This window comes from Myxocyprinus asiaticus, chromosome 12 (genome assembly GCF_019703515.2).
Source record: "Myxocyprinus asiaticus isolate MX2 ecotype Aquarium Trade chromosome 12, UBuf_Myxa_2, whole genome shotgun sequence".
NCBI lineage: Eukaryota > Metazoa > Chordata > Actinopteri > Cypriniformes > Catostomidae > Myxocyprinus > Myxocyprinus asiaticus.
Window position 1 is genome coordinate 35,893,471 of NC_059355.1, and position 24,783 is coordinate 35,918,253.

Here is a 24,783-nt window from a genome sequence, read left to right on the forward strand (position 1 = left end):
ATCAGTTCTCTGCACAGTTATACAAGCATCTTAACATCTTGCACCTCCAACTCTTACTGGTCACAGTCTTTCAAATTCAAGTGTCTTTCTCAAGAGGGCACTTACCTGTAAAACCAGTAAAAGTAGAATCCTTCATTAATTTGTCCACATGAAAAACTCAGGACATTAATTTTACTTACAAAGGAAAGATTTGTACACAAACAAGTGTTAGAATCTATTAATTTTGAGGATTGTACCTCAGATCCAAATGGAAATCCACCTGTGTATCCTCCAAAAAATTAGTTTGATATATTTACAGTATGCAGTAATCACAAATGACTGTGGTTGGTGCATCCTGAGAAAAGTAACAGGTGTCACGTGACAACGCCTTCTATGTGCTGCTCCAGAAGAGGTCGGACAATAATTAACACATGAATAATGATACAGAGCAACTTTAATAGACATTAAAATTATTTAAAAAAATACTATAAAGTTGAAGTATTTTCTATGTTGTAAAATTGCAGGAAATTTCACTGATCTTCTGAAAGTTGGCAGAAACACGGCAGAGTTTTATTATGGTAAAACCTGGCTCACTGTAGTAAATCACTTAACGGTTTCCCTTACCTAAGAGAAATGTCTATGGGATTATATGCAACACCCTTAAGTCATTCCTTCAGGTAAAGAGAAATCAAACTTTAAGTGTTTTCTTAAGGGAAAAACTTAAGGTGTTTTACGCAACTGGGCACTGGATGCAGCATCATTCAAATGCAAACGTTTTCAGTTATTGATGTCATTGTAGCAATTCACTATTCCCAGTAAGCCTTGATTAGTTTTAATCAGTGAGTGAAATTATCCAATAACAGGGTTGTTACTGAGATTAATGTTCGCCTGGTCATGTAATCCAAACATGGCAGCCCCCATGAGGGGACCTTCTCCATGACCAAAGCTTTTATAAGGCTACTGGTATGTTTTAAATTTACATTTTTTTTTTTTTTAGGGTAAAACTTTAGAGGAAAAATTACTCAGCCCACCTTTAAATGTAATCGAAAAAATTAATCTGTGGTGTTCTGAAATATCTATCCACTAATCCATGTAATTTAAAGTTAGGAAAATTCTGAATAGAAATCGATCACTAAGTCATGATCAAAATGTGCACAGTTTATTGATAAATTGTATTAGGATAAAGAAAGACTGTTCTGGGGGTGACCAAGGATATTTCTGTTTAAAGATTTAACGGTTGCTGCAGTCGCCCCAGGTTAAAGCATCTTTGTTTGTACTTTTTATACTTTACATTCACTGAGGCACAGGCAGATAGAATGCAGCAAAATGAATTAATATTAATTCTCATATTTCTTTTCACCTGTCACACCAAAGGTTTGGATTCAATTAAAGACTATGTTTATATGTTTGAGTGTATATGATACACAGAAAATTCCTGAACATTATGAAAAGGCATGCTGTTTGACCCCTAACTTTTGCCCTCAGGTATGTGTTTGGGTCTTGGTTTCCAGCTTATTTCTCCATTCTTCCATTTTGCACCCGTCTTTGAACAGCCCCGTTTGTCTTCCAGCAAAAGACTCCCTTCACTGCTCTCTGGGATCTGAAACAGATAATAAAAGTTAATTTCCCACTGGTGTGAACTTGTAATCAGCTTTACAGTCAAACCTGCAGTGAATCGCAAGTCCATATCTGAGCAATTCACATGACCCTATAATAAAGACACCACACACCTTCTCCTCAAACTAGACCAAATCTATGAGAATCACCTCACCTGACTTGTTTAAAGCTAATACTTGATTTCAGTACTTCTATGAGGACCTGAATGTAGTGGTTAGATACATACAGTATTCAAATCATTCTGATCCAGTATCCAGACATCAAAACAGCACACTTTAAGCTAGTACGAAGAAGTACACTTCATAAATACAAACTTTTTCTTTAAACACGAATATTGTAGGCCCAATCTTTTGTGCTTGCTTCCTTTTTTTCCTTATTTTTTGCAATAAACATTTGACAAGTTGGCCTAGTTGGAAGCATGTCGAGATTGGGCTGATGATGTTTTTTGACAAGTTTCCTGTCGTGTCAAATTTCAGTTGAGGTGTTTTGTCTCAGTCATGAAGAAAATAACTTTGTTCATGAAAGCATAAAGAAGCACAAAACTTCATGTCAGGATGTCAAAGAGAGCAACAAAGAAAATTAGATAAAAATATTTGAGAATTTGTTTTTCTTATGTGATTCTTGTCATTTTTGGGGGCATGGTGGGGTGTTGCTGATAAGAGTGAGAGCAAAAACAGATTAAACTACCCTCAGGCATAAGAAAACAGACAGGCAGTCTGTCTCTCTCTCTCTCTCTGTGTGTGTGTGTGTGTGTGTGTGTGTGTGTGTGTGTAAAGCACTGAAGGAATGTTCCAGGTTCAATACAAATTAAACTCAATCGACAACAGTTGTCGTATAATGTTGATTACCACAAAAATTATTTTGACTCATCTCTCATATATTTGAAAAACAAACAAACAAACAACAAATTGCAGTTTACAGGCTTTTAAAATTAAAGTATAATATCGGCTGACCGATATATCGGTCGGGCACTAATTAAAATACACATTGTGTCAATAGTATAGCCACATGATGTAAACAGAATACGTGCTTTCATGATGTCAGTATGATAAAATCAGGGATTTACCAGATTATGCGTTTTACCGCCATTACATTGTCATGACATCAAAGTTGTAATGTTGGATATAACTTTACACAGATACATTTAGTAAGCTTTTTTTTCACACTAAAATGAAGTAAATACTTACTGTGTATTGTTAATGTCTTGTGGTCAGTGTCGTCTCAGGATCATAATTTCTGGTGGGGCACAAACAATCAGTAAACCCGATTGTACTGATTTTTGAAACATTGACGGATAATTCCAAATGCTGTCTGTCAAATTGACAAAAAAAAAAAAAAAAAAAAGAAAAGAATCAAGAAAAACATTTTAACCTAATACATCAGTTTTGACTTTACTCTGTTTCTCACTTCCCCGCTGTATGTGTGTGCCCTGTTTATTCCCTGGTATTACCATGTGTTAAGTGTACAAACAGGCACCATCAACATTAACACCTGGTTTTATGCATCTCTTTTGTGTTTAGATTTTGAGTAGAGGCCTAGAGGGTCTCTGATTTCATGACTGCATACATCAGTGCATAATAAAGCGCAAAAATGCATAATAACAAAGTCGAAAAAAGCAGCGCATCATTTCAGCCAATTATACAGCAATCACAGCAGAATTGTCAGTTATATAAGTGCAGTAACTGTATTAACTGAGCTTCAGAGATGTGCTTCTCATGTGGCAATTTATGTTCAAATCAGGGACAATGAAAAAGTTCTGTAAACTTGTGCATGTACACTGGCGGCCAAAAGTTTGGAATAATGTACAGAATGTGCTATTTCAGAAGGAAATTGGTACTTTAATTCACCAAAATGGCATTCAACTGATCACAAAGTATAGTCAGGACATCACTGATGTAAAAACAGCACCATCACTATATGAAAAAAGTCATTTTTGATCAAATCTAGACAGACCCCATTTCCAGCAGCCATCACTCCAATACCTTATCCTTGAGTAATCATGCTAAATTGGTACTAGAAAATCACTTGCCATTATATCAAACACAGCTGAAAGCTATTTGGTTTATTAAATGAAGCTAAACTTTGTCTTTGTGTTTGTTTTTGAGTTGCCACAGTATGCAATAGACTGGCATGTCTTAAGGTCAATATTAGGTCACAAATGGCAAAAAAGAAACAGCTTTCTCTAGAAACTCATCAGTCAATCATTGTTTTGAGGAATGAAGGTTATACAATGCCTGAAATTGCCAAAAACTAAAGATTTCATACAAAGGTGTACACTACAGTCTTCAAAGACAAAGGACAACTGGTTCTAACAAGGACAGAAAGTGATGTGGAAGGCCAGATGTACAACTAAACAAGAGAATAAGTACATCAGAGACTCTAGATTGAGAAATAGACGCCTCACATGTCCTCAGCTGACAGCTTCATTGAATTCTACCTGCTCAACCCCAGTTTTACATACAACAGTAAAGAGAAGACTGAAGAGGGGTGCAGGCCTTATGAGAAGAATTGCAAAGGCAAAGCCACTTTTGAAACAGAAAAACAAAAAGAAAAAGTTTGAGTGGGTAAAGAAACAGACATTGGACAACAGATAATTGGAAAATATTGTTAGATTGACAGGCAGAACCTTCACCCTAGAACTCCTTGGTTTCACCACACTTAAACATGTTGAGTCAAAAAAAAAAAAAAAGAAAAATCGATCATAAGCCCACTGCCACTAATATGCCAAAAGAATAAATGCTACACCCCTGAATGAAGCTCTAGTACTTTTAAAATTAAAACAAGTATGAAGGATAAAAATAGATCATGACAGGAATTTCACAGTGAGTGATGGGTAAAGATTAATTTTTCTAGCGCGACCCTGACATGATGCCACACACAAACATCCCTAATAATTTCATCTCAGCACAAAACACCACTAAAACATACACATCCTTGGCAAAATGCTAAAGTGACAGAAGAGACAGTGAAAGAAAACCATAAATGTGCAAATCGTCAAAGGCTGTGCCTATTCTCGCATTAACATCATCACAAAACTAATCAAAAACGTACAGACTCTGAATATTTATCCGTTATTGTAATCTAAAATAAATCAATGCATCAACACAGCTCCTCAATGCAATGGCATACAATTCATTGAAATGATGAGTGGTGCAATTTAACTAATCCAAAAAGCAACAAATTAGAATAAAATTAGCTTTTAAAACTTACCAATGAAATTCACTATGCAGGTCTGCACTCAAGATCGGTCATCTCCGAGGCTCACGTCTACAGCTTGACACACATATGATCAAAGCTTTTGATTGGCTCAGGGGCAAAGGCAAGAGACCCTCGGGCCATCGTTAAAGGAATAGTTCACCCAAAAATGAAAATTTGCTGAATTTAAGATTTTTAAGATTTCATCTTTAAACAATGCAAGTGAATATACTCCATTTTTTGACGGTCCAAAATGCATATTTAGGGTGCATCAAAATAATCTACACGACTCCAGTCGACAAATAAAGTTCTTCTGAACCCAAACGATTGATTATTTTTAGAAACAAAACAATACTTGAATACTTTTTAACTACTAATGTTCGCTTCCATACATATCTGTGACGCGTGCTCATGAGAGGGATGACGCAAGCTCGTTGGTAAAGTCACGCGTCACATAGAGGAGGCAGGAAGTGCGTCATTGTTTACAAGAGAAACTTGCACAGACCACAGACCAAGCGCCGTTCACAAACCAAAACAATTTCAAAACAATATAAAAAAAAAAAAGGTTATTTCCAAATAATAATAAAAAAACATTACTGCAGTAAATAACCATCCTTTATTTCAGAGCAATGCCATTGCGTTATCTACTTGTGCTTTTTTTTTTTTTTTTTAGCAGAAATATATAGGCTATATGACTGTCAGGAATTCAAGCCACACAAGTTGTAGTTTTGTGCAAACCAAGTGTTCTTTATTTATGGAGGCAGTGATGAGTGAATGAATTGAGTGCAGGTGCGGTGAATTAGAAATCGGGTGATGAGAAGTGGAGCACTGAGGGAGGTGCAGATCCCATATCCATACCTCACACATACCTGAGTTTGCTGGAAAAACAGCACGGGCACAGCTGATGAGATATCGAACCTTTGTTTCTTTCAATGGTCTGAAATCCTCAGGGGTAAAATGTTCACTGCACACCCTCCAATATTTGAGAGAACGTAGGGGTGTACTGATATCCAGGTTCAGCGCGATAAGCCAGAGCTTCAATCACTCATGATCACGTATACGCAATCAATGAAAAGTTTATATTTTTCCCGCCGTGCATTATCTTTGGGGTTTCTGAAGGTTGAAGTATCCAGCATACACACACCAATCGACCATTTTGAACAATACACTTATACAAATACACATATATAGCAAAGACAATTAAACTTTTGTACAGCACTCATTCTCTTGTAAACAATGACGCGCCTCCTTCTCCACGTGATGCGTGACTTTACCAACGAGCTTACGTCATCCCTCTCATGAGCACGCGTCACAGATATGTACGGAAGCGAACATTAGTAGTTAAAAAGTATTTAAGTATTGTTTTGTTTCTAAAAATAATCAATTGTTTGGGTTCAGAAGAACTTTATTTGTCGAATGGAGTCGTGTAGATTATTTTGATGCACCCTAAATATGCATTTTGGACTGTCAAAAAATGGAGTACATTCACCTGAATTGTTTAAAGGAGGAGGCCTGAAATGAAATCCTAAAAATCATAATTCTGTTTTGATGAAGAAAGAAACTCAGATACATCTTGAATGGCCTGAGGGTGGGTAAATTATCAGCAAATTTTCATTTTTGGGTGAACTATTCCTTTAAAGGCTCGTTGCACGTGCATGACGTTCTCCAGATCTCCTTTGATTAACATTGAGGACAGTGGGCAAGCCCCACGCATAGCAAATGAAAACAATTAAAAGGCTTTAATACAACAGACCTTAATAATAATAGAATTTTCCGAAAGAATTTCTACCTTTTTATTGTATAATGGACATAAAACAAGTTTAAGATGTGGAAATGATATCATTTCTTAAAATAAATTCATGATGATGCTACGCATTTTGCACAACAGCGCCACCTCTGGCGGGGCTCAGCCCCGCTTGCCCATAATGCAGAGACGCTGCTGCTTGTGCCTATACTTAATAAACAGTGTGCATTTTAATGTTTATTCACTTCCATTGTAAGTGCCTTACTGTAAACACAATTTTTGCTTTTTTATACATAAATGATTATTCGGAATATTTTTTTTTAACCATATACTTATCCTTTTCGTAGGCTAATTTTAGAATAGTGTTATATACAGTCTTAATGTACAGAGATATACAGATGTTCATCACTGCCTGCCATATGTGCTTGTACAGTGATGGCCCTTCCTCTCTCCCAATCTGTTTGCATGTGACTAATCTCACAAATGTGTGCTATAAAAGCCTCTTGCATTCCCCAGTCATCTTTTACTGATATGAATGTAGTCAGGTCAGATCTCTGGAATCTGTCCATTCTTAAATAAATAAATCATTTGATACAAAAAGCCACACACAATGACAACCACAACATCCCTCTTTTATCAAGTTATGATCAATTAATGGCATTTGCATGCATTCGTTAATAGCTTATTGTGTTCGTGGATGTGTGTGTGTTTGCTCACCCTGTGCTGGTTACTTAGGGCCAGGGATGGGTGAGTGTCTGATAAAGATTTTAGCAGTTGCTGTGTGTTGCTGTGAAGTTTGGCCAGACTCGTCATCTTCCCCTTTCTCCTTGGATGAATGAAGGAAATATTTGGCTGCTTATTTTGTTGTTTCTTCTTTACTGGTCCAGGTATGTCTAGCTTGAATTTGAGCAGTTTATCCGCACTCAACTCTCACTGACACACATTCTTATTTTCTCTCCTTTCTGTTGACTACCACCCCCATTCCCGCCCTCTTCTCCAACACCCTCCTGCTCCATCTTGACCTCCAAGTGCAACATAGGGAAACAAGAGGAAAGGGCTCTACACATTGCCCCACATACCTTCAGTCTCAAACATAAATAAAGGAATCTATTATATTTATATAACATTATATAACATTTAAGGGAGTTTTTACTTGTCACTGTTGCTTTTGGCCAGCCCACTTCTAAGCCATTATTTTTCTATTTTCTGTAAAGCTGATTTGAAACAATATGTATATTTTGAATGGGAAAAAGGAAATTATTTTGCATGAAAAAAATCCCAAAAGTTTAGGGTTAGGGTTTGCTTTAGGCTTAACCTTTAGTACCTACAATAGTCTTAAGTTTAGAGCAACAGAAATCAATGGGAGGTCCCCACCATAATAGCCTAACAACAAAATTTTTTTTTTTTTTTAGTGTAATAGACAGAGAATGTGATAACATCTTTGAGGTGACTTCCAGATATTAGCAGTTGTGTACCTGAAAATAGCAACTTGCTCTCTCTGTACATTAAAGGGCTAGTTCACTCAAAAATGAAAATTCTCTCATCATTTACTCACCCTTATGCCATCCCAGATGTGGATGACTTTCTTTCATCTGTTGAACACAAAGATTTTTTTTAGCAGAATTTCTCAGTTCTGTAGGTCCATACAAGGTATAAGTGAATGGATGCCAAAATGTTGAAGCTCCAAATTCCACAAAAATGCAACATATATGTACGCCAGACGACTCCATATCTTCTGAAGTGATATGAAAGGTGTGGGTGAGAAACAGATCAATATTTATGTCATTTTTTATTATAAATTGTCTTCCCTGCTCAATCTCCACTTTCACTTTCTCATTCTTCTTCTTGTGTTTTTGATGATTCACATTCTTTGTGCATATTGCCCCCTACTGGGCAGGGAGAAGAATTTATGATAAATTACTTGATGATCTGTTTCTCTCATATCATGTCTGTACACATGGATTTAACCACTGGAATCATATGGATTACTTTTATGCTCCCTTGGTAATGACTTCCCAAAAAAGCCAGAGGTGTCTTAATGCATGCCCAAAGAGTCCATGAATTCAGAGTGTAGACTGAAAACAATGTCTTTCTTTATTGTATTCCAAGTAAATAAACAGTTCTGCAGAAGAAAGTCATACTCATTTGGGGTGCCAGGAGGGTGAGTAAATAATGAGAGAATTTTCATTTTTGGGTGAACTATCCCATTAATAGTCAGTTACTGTAATCATTCATTAAATTTCTAGCACAACAATAATATTTAATAATATAATAATTTTTGACAACAAAGATATACAGTAGGCTATATACTGTATGCATTGTGCATATTTGATATGTGTGCTTGACTGTCTAACATGAGTTGAAGGTATGCTTGGACACAGGAGGATTAACTTGACAACATATGCCCAAAGAGTGATGTCATCTAAATTTAGCTGGAGGTTTTGTGGTCAAGTCTATTAGGTAACTGCCAGTTTACCTAAAGTCTCGTGAGAGCCGCATGCAACGTTCACACACTAGGTGTATTCGACTTGAACTGCATCTCGATTTGCCGATCGGTGAGATTTGCCATTTGCTGTCGGGGGAGGAGTTGAAAAGAGAGTAGCCAAGCCGGACACTTGCTCTTTTCGTCGTCTGCAGAGCCTACACCAGTCCCAGAAGATCACGCGATGTTTGCAGACGAAATGTGATTCAGATAGACAGATGCTTGAATTTTACACAAAATAAATCAGAAACATCATTCATTTAAAAGGTTTATGTGCTGCTTAATACAGTGCCTGTTGGGTGTGCAAGAAGCAAGTACAATTAAAGCCTGTATTATTTTAATACCAATAAAGGAGTAAGTATTTGTAATCATTTTTAAAGTTTTTAATGAATAAACATAATATTACTATGACAAACATAATATAACATGATATAAACATGATGTACTGTTATAAAACATGGAGTTGTGAGAGTTTTCGCTGAACTGGAGGTGTCAGAATAAACACAGTGGTAATGGCATACTACACTACTCTTATTTTTGTCATAGACTGACATAGCAGAAGTAGTAAGAGTAGTATGTGAAGTAAGCAATTGCAAACGCAGCCCATGAAACACGTATAACCAGGGCCTGCCCAGTCTCTTTGTCTGTCTTGATTTTAGATTGGCAACCGGGGCCACATCAGCCGTTAAGTAGATCCTGGAAGAGAGAAGATAAAAAGTTCTGCATAGTTGTACATTTTAAGCCCAGAAATAGAAGTGCACTCATGCACTCAATGAATGATGCACAATTTTCTGAAGTGCATACTGATGGGACCCTTCTGTGATTTATTGAAGTTTTGCTGCAACTTTTCTATCATGTGTTAATAAAACTGAATAAAGGCTGAGTATAATTATTAAATTGTTTATTTTACCATACTTCAATGCAGTGGTAATTTAGTATTCAATTTAACACTCTACATCAGGAGTCTGGTTTAATAGCAAAATAAAATATTCTGACGTTATAGATTCTAAAAGCTTATTTTAATGTGTGCCACAAAGTGGATTAAGTTGTTTTATTCTGAAAACATTATCAGCTCGTTCACACGCTCATGGGTCATGATGTGGGCCTTGTCAGTGGTTTGTTTGGCATCCCATTCAGCACACAGCTGAATAAAACAAGCTGCATGACACTGATAAATGATTACTGCCAGAGTAACATTCGCATACAGGTGTGAGGGACTTCAGCATTTTACAAAGAACACAAAGAACAAACATTTTCCTCTCTCGCTTGGTTTTGCACGCGTGTCCCCTCCGTGTGCGAATAATGCGAAGATCTTGGGACTTTACTAAAGTTCATCACTGAAAATGTTTACTTGCAGACTTGGCACTAAACAGCACACGCAGCCTCATGAATGGACACTGAGTGGCTGCATCACACTTTTCTTTGAGCATAATATTGCACTATTGAGCACTAAGTTCCCCGCCCCCGCCTCCGAAGAGGAGAGAGAGAGCACACTCACATGCATGGTTGCCAGATTGCTTAAATTAAGTATGACATAAGGCGAAATATTTTCAATTTGTGCAAGTATAAATCTCTGATTGGGGTGTTGCATCTATTATCTGGCAACCCTGAGCATATTAAAAGCTTGTGGATGGGCGATTGATTCCAAAGCCAGATAAATGAAAGATCTAATAAAAACATTCATGATAAATCGACCTGCGGACAGCAGTTTGCCCTGGTCTGCTCTAAATTTCATTTGAGGGTGTGTTGCATGAAGCTTTAGACTACAGTCCTAACCATGGTCTCTTTTAAAAGACACTTAGGAGTTTTTTGGTGAAGTGAAAGCAAGCAGCAATATAACTGGAATTAAAACAACATTATATGCTTAAGTGTATTTTAAAGAAAATACACTGCACTTAACTTGCACCAAACTTAAATAAAACAAGCAAAAACGGCCCACAGTGTCCATGCCAGTTAAGAGTTTCTAAATAACCTATTTCAAAATAGTAAATAAACATCAATGGCTGACATGAACAGTCGTTAACTTGTGATTCTTACCTTTATATTGCTCTTTTTCTTCTCCTCTTCTTTGTGCCGCTTCCTGCCTTGCGCACCTGATAATTTGGTTCTTTTTTCACTCATTTTGTCCACATATGATAAGGATCCGATTATAATATAATCGCATAGCGTTAGTGCTCCAATTATGGGTAGAGGCGCGCACAGTCGTCACGAGAGGGCGCGTTTCCAATAGAAAAAAAAAGTCTTGTATAGACCTACGCAACCGCCTATGTTGCAATTGCCACAGGCTGGCCCTGCGTGTAACCATTTTCACGTTGTGAGTCTGGCCAATCGTGAATGGGCTGTGTTTTCTTAAGTGTTTTTATTTATTTATTTTTTTTATTTAACAAAGATTACATGGGATACATATATCACCAAGAAAAAATAAATAAATAATAAAATAAAATAAATAAAATACAAATAAAAACAGGCAACTAGAGGTAGAGCAAGGCAATAAAGTATATTTTCAAACAATATACAGTAAACAGAGATAGTCTACTAAAAAGAAAAACTAATTTACAAAACATCTAAAGCAACAGAAATTAAACATACAATAAATGAATAAAAATAAATAGAATTAAATAACATAAAACAAAAAAAATAAAAAAAAATAAAAAATAATTGTCACCTTCAGGAAATCAGGAAGTAACTCTTATAATGAAACCATAATTTTTTTTTAATCGACAGAGCAGTTTTAGCGGCTTTCTTGTTAAATGATGAACAAAGAGAGTCATAGAATAACTTAAGATGGACACAGAAAAGCCTAAAATTGGGCTTAGAATCGGTGACTTTACATTTATGGATATGAAACTGGCCACAGAGAGTTAGCAGTTTTAACCTGTCAGCCATCTCCTTTGACCCGGAGTCCCAAATGTGAATGGGCTGTGTTGTCATTCAGAGCTCGTGCGGCTGCACCAGGCGGCCGCTCTCGAATCGCTCTCGCGGTACTTTGATGGCATGCGTCACGGTGATGTGGCGGTGGCGCCGGTTCAAGTCGACCCTGCATGACACGAGTACTTTTTCCAACAACAGATTGTTTCACTTTTAATTGACTATATCACAATTCCAAAGTTTACATACACTAACCATTCACACGACCACTGCTCATCACAAGCTGCTCAAAGCGCGACATGCATCAGGTTTAGCAGCGCTGTAGTGGAGGGTCGCGGGAGGTAACGTGTCTGCTTTGCGTTGGTCGCGCTGTGCGTTTGAGCAGTGACATGATGATTCTGCATGGACAGGGTCTGTCTGTTTGTCTGTCTGTCTTTCTGTCTGTCTGTCTATCTGTCTTTTTCTTTCTATTTGTTGGCACAGGGATTAACAAGGAAAATTAAAAATGTCACTCCATGTCCAAAATGTTGCAGAACCGTGCTGTACGGCTAAAACCAGCCTAAGCTGGTTTGATGGTTTTAGCTGGTCGCCAAGCCTAGCCAGGCTGGTCAGTTAGCTGGTTTCAGAGGTGTTTTGAACACTTTCTAGCTAGTCAGGATGGAAGACCAGCTAGCCTCCCAGTTTAAACCAGCTTGGCCAGGCTGGGAGACTAGCTAAGACCACTCATATATGTTTTTATAGGCATAAAACGCAACACTCAGTTTTGTACAATATGTAACGGGGGTTGGTGGGTCTCTCTACCCACCAAGGGGTCCTTGGCCTGAAAATGGTTGAAGACCCCTGCTTTAGGCAATTAGCCAATAAGCTTCTGATAGGCTAATTTTAGTCAATTGGAGGTATATCTGTGGATGTATTTTAGGGCCTACCTTCAAACTTAGTGCCTCTTTTCTTGACATCATGGGAAAACCAAAAGAAATCGGCCAAGACCTCAGAAAAAAATTGTGGACCTCCACAAGTCTGGTTCATCCTTGGGAGCAATTTCCAAATGCCTGAAGGTACCACGCTCATCTGTACAAACAATAGTATGCAAGTATAAACACCATGGGACCATGCAGCTATCATACCGCTCAGAAAGGAGATGCATTCTGTCTCCTAGAGATGAACGTAGTTTGGTACGAAAAGTGCTAATCAATCACAGAACAACAGCAAAGGACCTTGTGAAGATGCTGGAGGAAACATGTAGACATGTATCTATATCCACACTAAAACGAGTCCTATATCGACATAACATGAAAGGCTGCTCAGCAAGGAAGAAGCCACTGCTCCAAAACTGCCATAAAAAAGCCAGACTACAGTTTGCAAGTGCACATAGGGACAAAGATCTTACTTTCTGGAGAAATGTCCTCTGGTCTGATGAAACAATAATTTAACTGTTTGGCCATAATGACCAATGACTGTATGTACATGTGCGTCCCTCAGACAGATGCGTTTGGAGCGTCTCACTAGTATTCAGTGTCATAAATGGCATATTTTTAGTATGATTTGTCAAGTTAAAAGTAGTGGGAACTTTGAAAATCATGTCTCAAGATTCCTGTATTCAGCTGTGCTTCCTCAGTGAGCGGTCCTCATTCTGTGGCTGCTGCTTGTGAGTTTTGTTGAGGCGCGCTGCCACCTATTGATGCGGCTCGTGTACTTCAACTCGAATTGCTCAAATGGTTGGAAAATCCGTACTTTTATTACAGATTTTTTTTTATGCATTTTTATATAATATTAAAATTAACACGTTAAATCGACAGACCTCATTTGTACTCCTACCGTCACTGACACTTTTTAGGCCTACATATTTTCATAATGATTATTGGTGTTTTTCTCGGTAAAACAACAGTTGCTACAATGCTACAAATTCAGTAATTTTGGGCCACAATTATAAGAAAATAATTCAGCTGCCATATGTAAAAATGTAGCCTACAGATCCTGGTGAAACTGTTTTCAGGAGGCAAATTGTCTTGATTTTTTTTTATTGATTTATTTTTAGTTCAATACATTTTTTTTATTGGTTTTATTAATTCACTTAAAAGTCATATTTTAACACTTCCTTAGAATTTAACCTTCTTTTATACAATAGATAAATTAACACAAACAATTTTTATGTCAGAAGAGGCAGAAATATTGTGTGTTAATTACTATTATAAAGCCTAACAAGAGTATTTGGGGACATTTTTGTCAACAAACAGCACATCACAGTGTCTTGAAATCTCATCAAAGACAGCTTGACATACATTTAATCCTCTGACCTAAAATCAGGGTCTCTGTGACGTAAAATACCTAATAGACAATGACAATCAATAGACGATGAAGATCTGGTATGTAATACATAGGTTTTCCAATCTTTGTAATATCATCTGTTACTAAAAAAGTTGAGGCCACCTTGACCACAGCATGGACACATTATTATTCTGTTTTTTATCTAATCTATTCAACTTTATTGCCTGAATACATAATCCTGTTAATACTTAAAGAATTGTATGTATGCTTGTGAGGGAAAGACAGAGATAAAGCGAAAACTTTGCATGTGTGTGTTTTAGATTGACAAGTGACTACTTTCCAAGTGTCTATGTTGGGTCCTTTCTGATCCTGAAGGCATTAGTCAGTCTAATGACTTTAGGTGTGAGAGAGTGTTACCAAGCATGGATACACCCCTCCACACACATATGCACACAAAACATGCACACACACCGAGGAGGTGAAGCTGATTGTTTAGTTTCTGACAATAAGGGTATGAACGTCTGCTGAAATTCCAGCTGGTTAAAGGTAGCAGTAATCACTGAGGAGTCTTCTTTTCTTCTGCAAGGTGAACACAGGTGAGATATTCCTCATAATTATACAATGTTTATTTTGAAGTTAAAAAATCCAAACTCTTCAACAATCCAGACAACAGACCAGACCATAAGAGTTTAATAAAATTATTCTGTTTAGGAAATGTAAAATACATTTTTATCATTGCCTTATTATAGCAATAGTTAATTACAATATAATTTATCATTATAATCTACTCAGGTTACCTTTTACATTTTGGATTTTATTTTATCAGACTTTTGTGTGTGTGTGTGTGTGTGTGTGTGTGTGTGTGTGGCTTGGACAATATAAGAAATGAGATGTGCCATTTATGATAAATAAAAGAGATTTAAACATATCACTTCTAATTTCCATAGCCAAATAAAAATATTTTTGGAAAAACCCTTCTTTAAAATGCTTAGCATGATGGTAATGATAGCAATATTGGGAACAGCAATTCTTTGTTATTAAAATAACTGTATCCATAAATAGCAAATTATTTGAAAATACGATTTAATGATGGAAAAGTTTAATTTCCTTGATTTGAAAATTTTAAACATTTATTATAGAGGAGAATTTAAAAAGTAAAAAAAAAAAGAGAAATCCTAGCCAATGTAACATTTCAGCACTCTTTAATATTAAGAAAAAGTAATTAAAAAGACAATAATATTTTAAAGGTACTATGACGTTACTATAATCTTTCATTTAAAACTAGAATTACTTTTTTTTTTTTTTTCTTCAAAGCACTTTTTCTAAAAAAATCATCCCAGAGGACAGAAATGGTCCCCTAATTGAAAAATCACCCATATACTTTATAGGGTATAGTGAGGTAACATGTGTTTGTATTGTGTAGGTAAGCTTGTGTATTCTAAGCCTGAGCAGGTCAGATTTAGCACTGACAATTAAAGCAGAGCTCTCAGAGGCTAAATCCAGAGCAGTGCTGGGTAGTGACAGATTACTTGCAATCTGGATTATGTTATAAGATTACAAAAAATAAGTACTTGTAATTGGATTAAATTACATTTTAAAATACTCGTAATTTTATTACAGTTACTTTTTATAGATTACATGATTACATATTAACAAGGCAGTAAATTGTTAATAATTTATTGATCATCCTAATCATTCTCTTTTTTCAATCTTTTACATTTTTCATTCTAAATCAGCACACAACTGATATACGTTCGGTAAATCTTCAAGAGACGGGGAGGGTTGTGTGTATTACACTCAGAACTGATACTCGCTACTAGCCAGCCATGTGAAGATGGAGCAGTCTACCTCAGCATTTAACCACTGGATCTGTAGAGATCATTTCATTTTTAAGAGTGAAATTGTGCAGCTCACACATTGAAATTAATTGCTTCAAAGAATCTAGTGGATGCCATCTCTAAGAGTCCTGCCCGCAGGGTACACAATAGTTCAGCCATAAAATGTGCAGAAATATGAAACAAAGCCCATCGCTCCACTGTTGCTGCTGATGCAGTGAGTCCACTACATGAAACTTGATTTAAAACGTTACTCAATTGTTCCTTGTGTGACTTGGTGGAACTCTGCTGTTTTACAATATTCAGCGCTTTTCAAATATTCTTGCTGTTCAAAAAATAATATCTTGCACCTTAGCTTTGGAATAGGTGATGGACTATCAGTAAGCAGTAAGGGTTAAAAGTGTTTCAGTGTTTTTAGATGAAAGCTTTGACCTAGCAACGTCGTTGCTGTTGATTCTAAGGTCATTAATGTTCTTCTTAATGTTGCTATTGTTTTATGCACTTAAAATGAACTGAATGTCTCAGTGTTTTGAATTATAAACTTTGGCAATGCACTGCCATTGCTGTTAGATTTAATGTTTATTTCATTCATGTAATGTTTAAAGCACCTTTTAAAAATGTCATAAGGAGCTCTTTTTGTGAGGCTATTTTTGTTAATAATAATGGAATCAATTTTCTTCCTCTTTGAACTTTTATGTGAAAATGATTATCCTACTCAAATGCATGTGACATAAAATACAATAGAATTAGGTTGTAAATAATCCAAAAGTTAGGATTAGATTACCCCAAAAATTTAATCTACGAGATTACGTTACTGGTTGCATTTTTTTGTCATGTAATTTGTAATCTGCCCAGCACTGATCCAGAGCTACTAAAACTCTCAATATTCTTGCATATTAAGCTTTTAGATATATTAATGAGATCTAATTTGACTGAACTGTTATAGTGCTAATTGTTTTGCAAAGATAGGAGATTGGTGTGAAACCAGGTTATATAGGTTATAGTATACTGTATATTAACAATGGTTGTTGCAATTTTGCACCTTTGTTTTAGCGATCTTCTAAGACTTGAGGTCTAATCTTGACTTGTATAATTACCATAGCTTCCTGTGTTGGTAATTGGAAATCAAGCAATATGTACAAATGTCTAGCAAATATTTCCTCTTGCCAGGGTTGGGGAGAAACGAAATACATGTAACGGGAATACGTATTTAAAATACAAAATATAAGTAACTGTATTCCACTACAGTTACAATTTAAATCATAGGTAGTTAGAATACAGTTACATTCAAAAAGTATTTTGATTACTGAAGAGATTACTTTGCATTTTATTGTCATTGGTTTCATTTAATATTTAGTCCTTTCAGATGGAAAACATTTATACATATAAATGATGCGATCCAAAGTGCATTTGAACAGCGGTGAAACACTTTAATATGATGTGTTACATTCATACGAGCAGACAGAGAAGTAAGTTTGAAGTAAGTTTGGAGCACAAGAAATAGAAATAAACCTTGTGTAATTTGTCAGCTTTACGCTAAGCTAAAATGCTATTCCTAGCCATTTTACATGCACGTTACCAGGCACGATCATATTTTTTTTTATCAAGAAAATTCACGTTGGATCATAATTTCTTTTTTTCTAGTAAGACCTTTGATATTATAGCAAAAATCATGTTCTTGATAATAATTTTTGTATTGTTTTCCTGTAAAAATATCTAAAAATCCTTAAACAAGATCAATTTGATTTATCTTGTTTTAGAAACAACACTGCATAAGATATTTAGGGTTTTCAGAGAATGTATTTTTAGCATGTATTTTGTCTTACTGTACTGGCTGAGTTTTTATAGTCAAAACAAGTGAAAAAATCTTCCAGTGCAGAAGAAGTAATCCAATGTATTTAGAATACGTTACAGACCTTGAGTGTTCTAACAGAATACGTTACAAATGACATTTTACAGCATGTATTCTGTAATCTGTAGTGGAATACATTTCAAATGTAACCCTCCCAACCCTGTCTCTTGCTAGGGGCCATCACTGCATAATTGAGGTTGATTAATTAAAGATCCTTGTGGTTTATCTCTGTAGGTCTGCTAAGTTTATCTCAAGAGAGTGGCCATGAACACTTGGAATTTCATTTCTTCCCTTCAAGTTTCTGACCTACAATGAAGTTGGAACACTCACCTTAAATGCCAGCTTAGATGGTGTAGGAAGGACCTGCAATTTGGTTTGAGCTCTAGAGATATGGCAGCAGTTCAGAGCTCTGCTTATGATGACCCAAACCTGGGGTCAGGCCCGGATGAGGATTCCTCCGAAATATCATTATTAAGAGAAGAGTCGGATTCGGGAAGCGTGCTTTCTGATGATTCTATTTTCCCTGATTACGAACGTGAAGATGGAAAAAAGGGAACTGCCAACACTCTGTATGAGGCCTGCATCCAAAATGACACACAAGCACTGAAGATAGTGTTGGAGCGAGGTGTGACCCGTGACGAGGTCATTGAAGTTGACATTAATGGCTGGGTAAGATACTGCACATTAGTATTAGAGAGAAAGAGACAGACCAATCACAGAGCAAAAAGACCAGATGTTATGGAAATAGACTTTTTAGGTGTGAGCTATGGTCCATAAAATGGATTAGGAGGTAATCCAATAACAAAATGTTATATTTGAACTTTTAATACTTTAAATTGGTGTTTTGATGGTACTGATGGTAACTTAGAACCATTTAAAATAACTTTAGAAGTGCCATAGGACATGTGGCCATTTAGACACATTCTTATGGTTTGGCTGGTTATAAAAGGATTACTTACAGGCCTAATGAGCTCTGATGATTTGATGTGTCTGTGTACTACAATACCTGTGTTTTTACCTTTTTATCTGTTAAAGGATTGGATGTAAGGAGGTCAATGTAATAAACCATGTCTCTCTCTCTCTCTCTTTTTTTTTTTTTTTTTTTGTAGAATGGGTTGATGGTGGCTGCATATAAAGGCTTTCTACCGATTGTTTATGGGCTGCATGGCTGTCCGCATCTGGACATTAACCATCAAGACAACGATGGCAACACTGCTCTAATGATTGCAGCTCAAGCTGGTCAGTTGTTGCATAACAATTTCACTATTTTGATGATAATAGAGGAAATACATTTCCTGATATTATATAAATTATTTCAGTGACCATGTTTACATCCACAAGAATATTCCTATTCCAATCTAGGTTGGTCATATTCTGAGTATGAATGTATCACGTATTCAGAGCTGTGCTGTTGCTGATAGCTTAATGCCTTTGACTTTTTAACAAGAGCTGTTGGCTCACAGGGACCTGGGTTTGAATACGGTCTGGATCATATCCCGATCCTTTCCCTCTCCATCAAAAAATGCATCATGTAAAAATGTTAACCCAATTGAAATAACCGAATTAAGCCAAAATTCCAGAAATCCAAAAAGGACAGCTGTGACATATAAACACCTTATTCAGAATTTTAATGAATAATCCTTTTTATTGGTGATAATGTATCCAAATACTGTAATTATAGCAAGTACAGCAAAGTAATTCTGGATGTATGGGACACAGGCTGTCGCTAAAAGTGCAGAAATTGAAAGAAAAAAAAATCATTTTTGAAGTAAGGAGTTTTTTTTTTGCAAACATTAAAAGAAATTAACATTTATCAGTACACAAATGAGAGAAAGCATCTTTAAATGCTTTATAGCCTACAATTGTTTTACAGCCTACTAATATTATTGCACTCTTGCATAGCATTTTTAAGGACTGAGAATTAGCAAGTTGATTAAATTACTATACAGAATTACTAAAAATGCAGTTTACTAATTGGCAAAAGCTGAGATGTGCACAGAAGGGGGGCAGCAGGAATGCAAGCCCCTTTCTTTCTCAAATCTTAAGGTGCCCTTTTGGTCATCCAGAAAAAGGGTAGAAATTTTAATAATTAAATTAAAATAGTTAAATATTAGGCTGACCACCAGCCTATTATTAGTATTTGTGATAAAGGGAAAAATTAAAAAATTATGTACAGTATATAATACAAGAAATATGCTTAAATACTCAAAATTCAAATAAATTAGGCAAGTATATACTGTATAATTACTACTCATAAAAAAATAAATACAAAATAAATCAGTGCCCTTCTTCATCCTTCCGCCCCTGTCCCTGATAAGGTCTGTGCACATCACTATGCAAGAGCATCTCCAGTATTTCCAGAAAAGAAAAGTGGGTGAAGAACGTGCATAGTCTTAGTTTATTCTAAATATGTTGATTACCATGTACACAATAACATTCTAATAACCGTGAAGCATGTAAACCTCTTTTCCTGAAATAAGGATTAATATGGACCCTCAGAAAATTTTGTGTAAGCATGGTCATTATTTCTGTTCACAGGTCATGTCTCCATATGTAATTACATCATGAATTACTTCCCTGGAGCAGATACAGAGATCAGAGACAACAGAGGATTTACTGCGCTCATTAAAGCTGCCATACAGGGCAGGGATGATGTGGTGGCAGCTCTTATAATGCACGGTGAGTAGGTGATTTATGAACAGATACATGTACACACAAATATGCTGAAAAAGGTCCTTTACTCCACAAAGGTCCGATACACACATCAATTGTTTTCATTACATCAGTGGTAGAAACACCTGATTTTTTTCATGCAGAACAATGACCTCATGTAACAGTAACAACTCAAGACACCGTGTGACTCACATAGTCAATCAAGAATCAAATAGCTGACACTGACCCAGTTTACCTTAAAAGCACCCGTAGGCTTAAAAAATTAAGCAGCTAAACAATAGCATTGTGTATGTACTGCATATTGTGTGCATGTTTTTATTTAGCCACCCCAGCTTATGGATAGTCAGGCTATTCTTAAACTTCATGTCTTCACACTTCTTATAACACTATCAAGGCTTCAATTATTGACTCTGTTTCAAAATCCTAGTGAGCTGCTTCCATAGATAGCATTTAAAGGCATCATAAGAACAACCACCTATGCAAAGACTGTTCCAAAAGTTATTTCATTTTGCTGGAACATAATTGTGCTTCCTTCTTAGAAACCCTATTTTCACCAAATTCTAAGGCAGTATCACATGTACACTACCGATCAAAAGTTTTTAAACACTTGACCGAAATGTTTCTCATGATGAATCTTTTGATCTGAAGGCGTATGCTTAAATGTTTGAAATTAGTTTTGTAGACAAAAATATAATTGTGCCACCATATTAATTTATTTCATTATCAATCTAAAATGTAATTAAAAAAAAAATTTTTTTTTTTAATTGATGACTTGGACCAAATAATAAAGAAAAGCAGCCAATAAGTGCCCAACATAGATGGGAACTCCTTCAATACTGTTTAAAAAGCATCCCAGGGTGATACCTCAAGAAGTTGGTTGAAAAAATGTCAAGAGTACATGTCTGCAAATTCTAGGCAAAGGGTGAGTACTTTGAAGATGCTAAAATATAACACAGTTTTGATTTATTTTGGATTTTGTTTAGTCACAACATAATTCCCATAGTTCCATTTATGTTATTCCATAGTTTTATTGACTTTACTATTATTCAAAAATGTGAAAGAAAATTATAATAAAGAATGAGTGTGTTTCAAAACTTTTGACCGGTAGTGTATACTTCATGGTCAAGGCAATCCCAAAATGGATTGCAATAATCTAAGTGAAAATACAAATATAAGATGGTCCAGACTAAGTGAGAGAATAGTTAACTAGTTAATTATAGTAAATCTAATTATAATTCATTCAGTACTGAAATATATTGATAAAAATAGTTTAAAATGAAGAAAATTTTACAATTTACCCCCATTTATTTGTGTGCAATGTATATTTATGCTTATTAGAGCAGGGGTTTTCACATTTTTGATGCCAAGAACCCCCAAATATGATTATCCTTTTGCGTGGGACCCCCTTCCAAAAAATAAAAAGGCAGTGATATATTTTAACGTGTAAAGACCCATTTATAGGCTGCTGTGTGAGAAATAAAGAAAGCGTAATATTATAAAGACAATATGTTGCTTGGAAAATTAAAGAACTGGATTTTATTTAGTCAATTTACTGAAGCCAGAATTAATTATGAAAATATTTAATTTATTTAGCTACTGTACTAAGTCAACCACATAATTTTTCTATCTACAATTAGAGATACTACATTCACTATTAGAAAAACTTTTTCAGTTTAATTGAAATCTATTTGTAGTCATTAGAAAACAGAATTAAAATGTACACCCCCAGAACCCACTTGTGGCCCCCTGGGAGTCCCCCGACCCCAGTTTGAAAACTTGTATTGCGTTGTTCCTCTTGCATCACCTATGTTGAAATCAATAGTGAATCAATAGTGTGCTTTGTGTGGCATGTTAAGTTGCTGTCTATGTAGAGCATACTAAATCAATCACTTGTAGAGTTTCATTTCTGTTAGAATGCTACTCCAGAAGGCAGCTGCTATGTAGGCAATAGGTAGCGAGGCAGCTCTCTAAGTTTTGTAACAGAGCTAATATGTACATTTTAATGTCCATCTACTTTGTTTGAATCATCATCCTCCTTCAGCCTGTCTAATTCACAATATATCTGCCAGGGATTTTGGACAATTAATTTTAAGATCTTCTTCTCAGTATTGCTCTCTCCATCTCAGGTGCGGATGTAAATGCTGTAGACTCAAACCGTGGGAAATGCGCACGTGACTGGGCACTGAAAACAGGTCGCTTCGACACACTGCATCGTCTGCGCCGCCTTGCACTACGCCCCACTGCAGAACAGTTTTGTGACACCTACATCCCTGAGTGGCCCAAACTTAAGGTGCTGGTTGCCAAAGCAACAGCCAATAAGACTACTGGTCAGAAGTTGACTCATCATTTCAAGAGCACATTTGGTTTCAGCTTCCCACGTGACCCGCAGGACAATGGTGTCATGGATCATATGGTGCAGATGACCACCAGCCTTCGCAGCCCACTCATAGCCATGGCCACACACCCACTGTGCCCAAGCAGCCCTCCAGAGGCGGGAAAACGGCGACTGGCTGTGGCTGAGCTTGTGCAGAAGCACTCAGGGACAGAGCTGGAGGAGAGTTCGCTTTGCCATAGAAACAGCTCCATAACCTCCATTTCTCCCTCTGTCCACTTGGCCGGGTCTGCCTATGTGTCCTGCTGTGCTGATACAGAGAGGCGTGGCAGTGTGCTTTCCATTGCTCAGTCTGGTATGCATACCTTCATCCCTCGTAGTGTAGCATCCAGACGTAACAGCATTTTCCCCTCGGGCTGTGTTCCACAGATCAAAGTCACAAAGTCTTCCGAGCCCACCCCAAAGAAGGAGAAAAAGAACAAAAGACAGAAGGGTTACTTGGAGCCTCCAAAGTGGAAGTACAAGGAGGCTAAGGAGGAGAAGAAGAAAGAGAAGAAAGCACTAAAAGAAAAGGAAGAGAAGGAGAAGAAAAGCAAAGACAAGGAAAAAAGAAAAAAAAAGTGATGATTGAAGTGGGTGGTGAAGTCCATAAAGATCCCATAAAATCACTTAAGCGCAGTTTTCTCTCCTGTGTTGTCCAATTTCCCATTAGGCAGGCTGTTTTGAGGAGCTCTATTAGCCAATAGATTTAATTACATCAAAGCCATGAATCATTATGTGCTACTTGGTTGAAGGTGGCTTGGACTGCTGCTCCCTATGTGCAGATTATGCAGTCTGCGTAGGGCACCAAACTCCAAGGCAAAAAAGAAATCCATCATACGTTATTGAAGGACCCAACACCAACACCCCACCCCCCAAACACTTTCTGGTCTATAATCATGAACTATAAGGCACCAGTTTGACCTGCGCCGGCCCTGCAGGTGGTATTAGTGGGAGGGACATTCTCAGTCTAAAGATCATTTGATTGGACAAAAGTCTATGTATGTGAATGGTCATCAATATTTTTTATCAGTTTTCCCAGAATAGAGAGACTGTACATTTTCAACTTGTATATATGCTTAGGGTTTATTTTGACCACTTTTAGGATTGCACTTGCATAAAAATAAAATCAAAGCTAATAGACAAACTAAAAACCACAAAACTCATTTTTTTTGTTGTTGATTTCATGAGGTCTTTAAAACAATGAAAAGTCTAAGTTCTCAGTCTTTGTAGAGGTCCTCAATGTAAATGGCATGTGGGGAAATGCTTGTTGGCAGAATCATTGAAGCAATGCAGTGAATACCGCAGTAGCTCTAAAAGGAAATGTGCATTTTGCAAAATCAGTAGTGCATTCCACTTTCACACAACTGCTTCCTACCATTATTGCCTGTTTAAAAGGGCAGTTTTTGTGTGATAAACCTGCAACCTTACATTTAAAAGGTTCAGTTAATCTTCATAGGCCAAAACAAGTGACTTAAGTCATAGCTCATATGGTGGTACAAGAAGCAGTTATGTTTATTACAGTATGCATTATGTATGTAAATATGTATGATCCATTGTAAGATACTGTAAATATGATTTAAATAAACTATAATGCTGCTTTTCCACCATCGGGCCGAACAGTTCTTGTCACAAAACCATACAGTTCCATGCCGATGCGGGCCAGTTGGCATGGTTAAACTTTCTTTTTTCATGTGGTGCGGTGAAATCAGGGGAATGTCCTTAACAGATCCGTCTTTTGGTGGTGATGTGAGAGGTAAACATTGGACCTAGTGCGCTATGGGGGATGATTGCATATTCCAGTGTTTAGTACTGCTTTTTCCCTTGGTTTAACCCACGAGGCTGAGTTGTATTTTACCCTGCTAATACACAGAAAAGAGGAAAGCAATCCTGAGGGATTGT

At 36.6% G+C, this 24,783-nt stretch overlaps 1 protein-coding gene across 1 annotated transcript; it reads left to right on the top strand.

Moving 5' to 3' along the window:
• Positions 1–18,201: 18,201 nt before the first annotated feature.
• On the top strand, positions 18,202–23,777 carry LOC127448650 (photoreceptor ankyrin repeat protein-like). Its single transcript, XM_051711335.1, has 4 exons — positions 18,202–18,506; positions 18,947–19,076; positions 20,376–20,516; positions 22,637–23,777. The coding sequence occupies exons 1-4, from the start codon at positions 18,228–18,230 to the stop codon at positions 23,464–23,466; spliced, it is 1,380 nt and encodes a 459-aa protein (XP_051567295.1). The 5' UTR covers positions 18,202–18,227; the 3' UTR covers positions 23,467–23,777.
• The last annotated feature ends 1,006 nt before the right edge of the window (positions 23,778–24,783 follow it).

Bases quoted from the DNA above. Each gene is read 5' to 3' on its own strand.
- LOC127448650 (XM_051711335.1), top strand. From the start codon at position 18,228: ATGGCAGCAGTTCAGAGCTCTGCTTATGATGACCCAAACCTGGGGTCA. The intron at 18,507-18,946 runs GTAAGATACTGC...TTTTTTTTGTAG, and splicing joins AAGTTGACATTAATGGCTGG to AATGGGTTGATGGTGGCTGC. The intron at 20,517-22,636 runs GTGAGTAGGTGA...TCTCCATCTCAG, and splicing joins GGCAGCTCTTATAATGCACG to GTGCGGATGTAAATGCTGTA.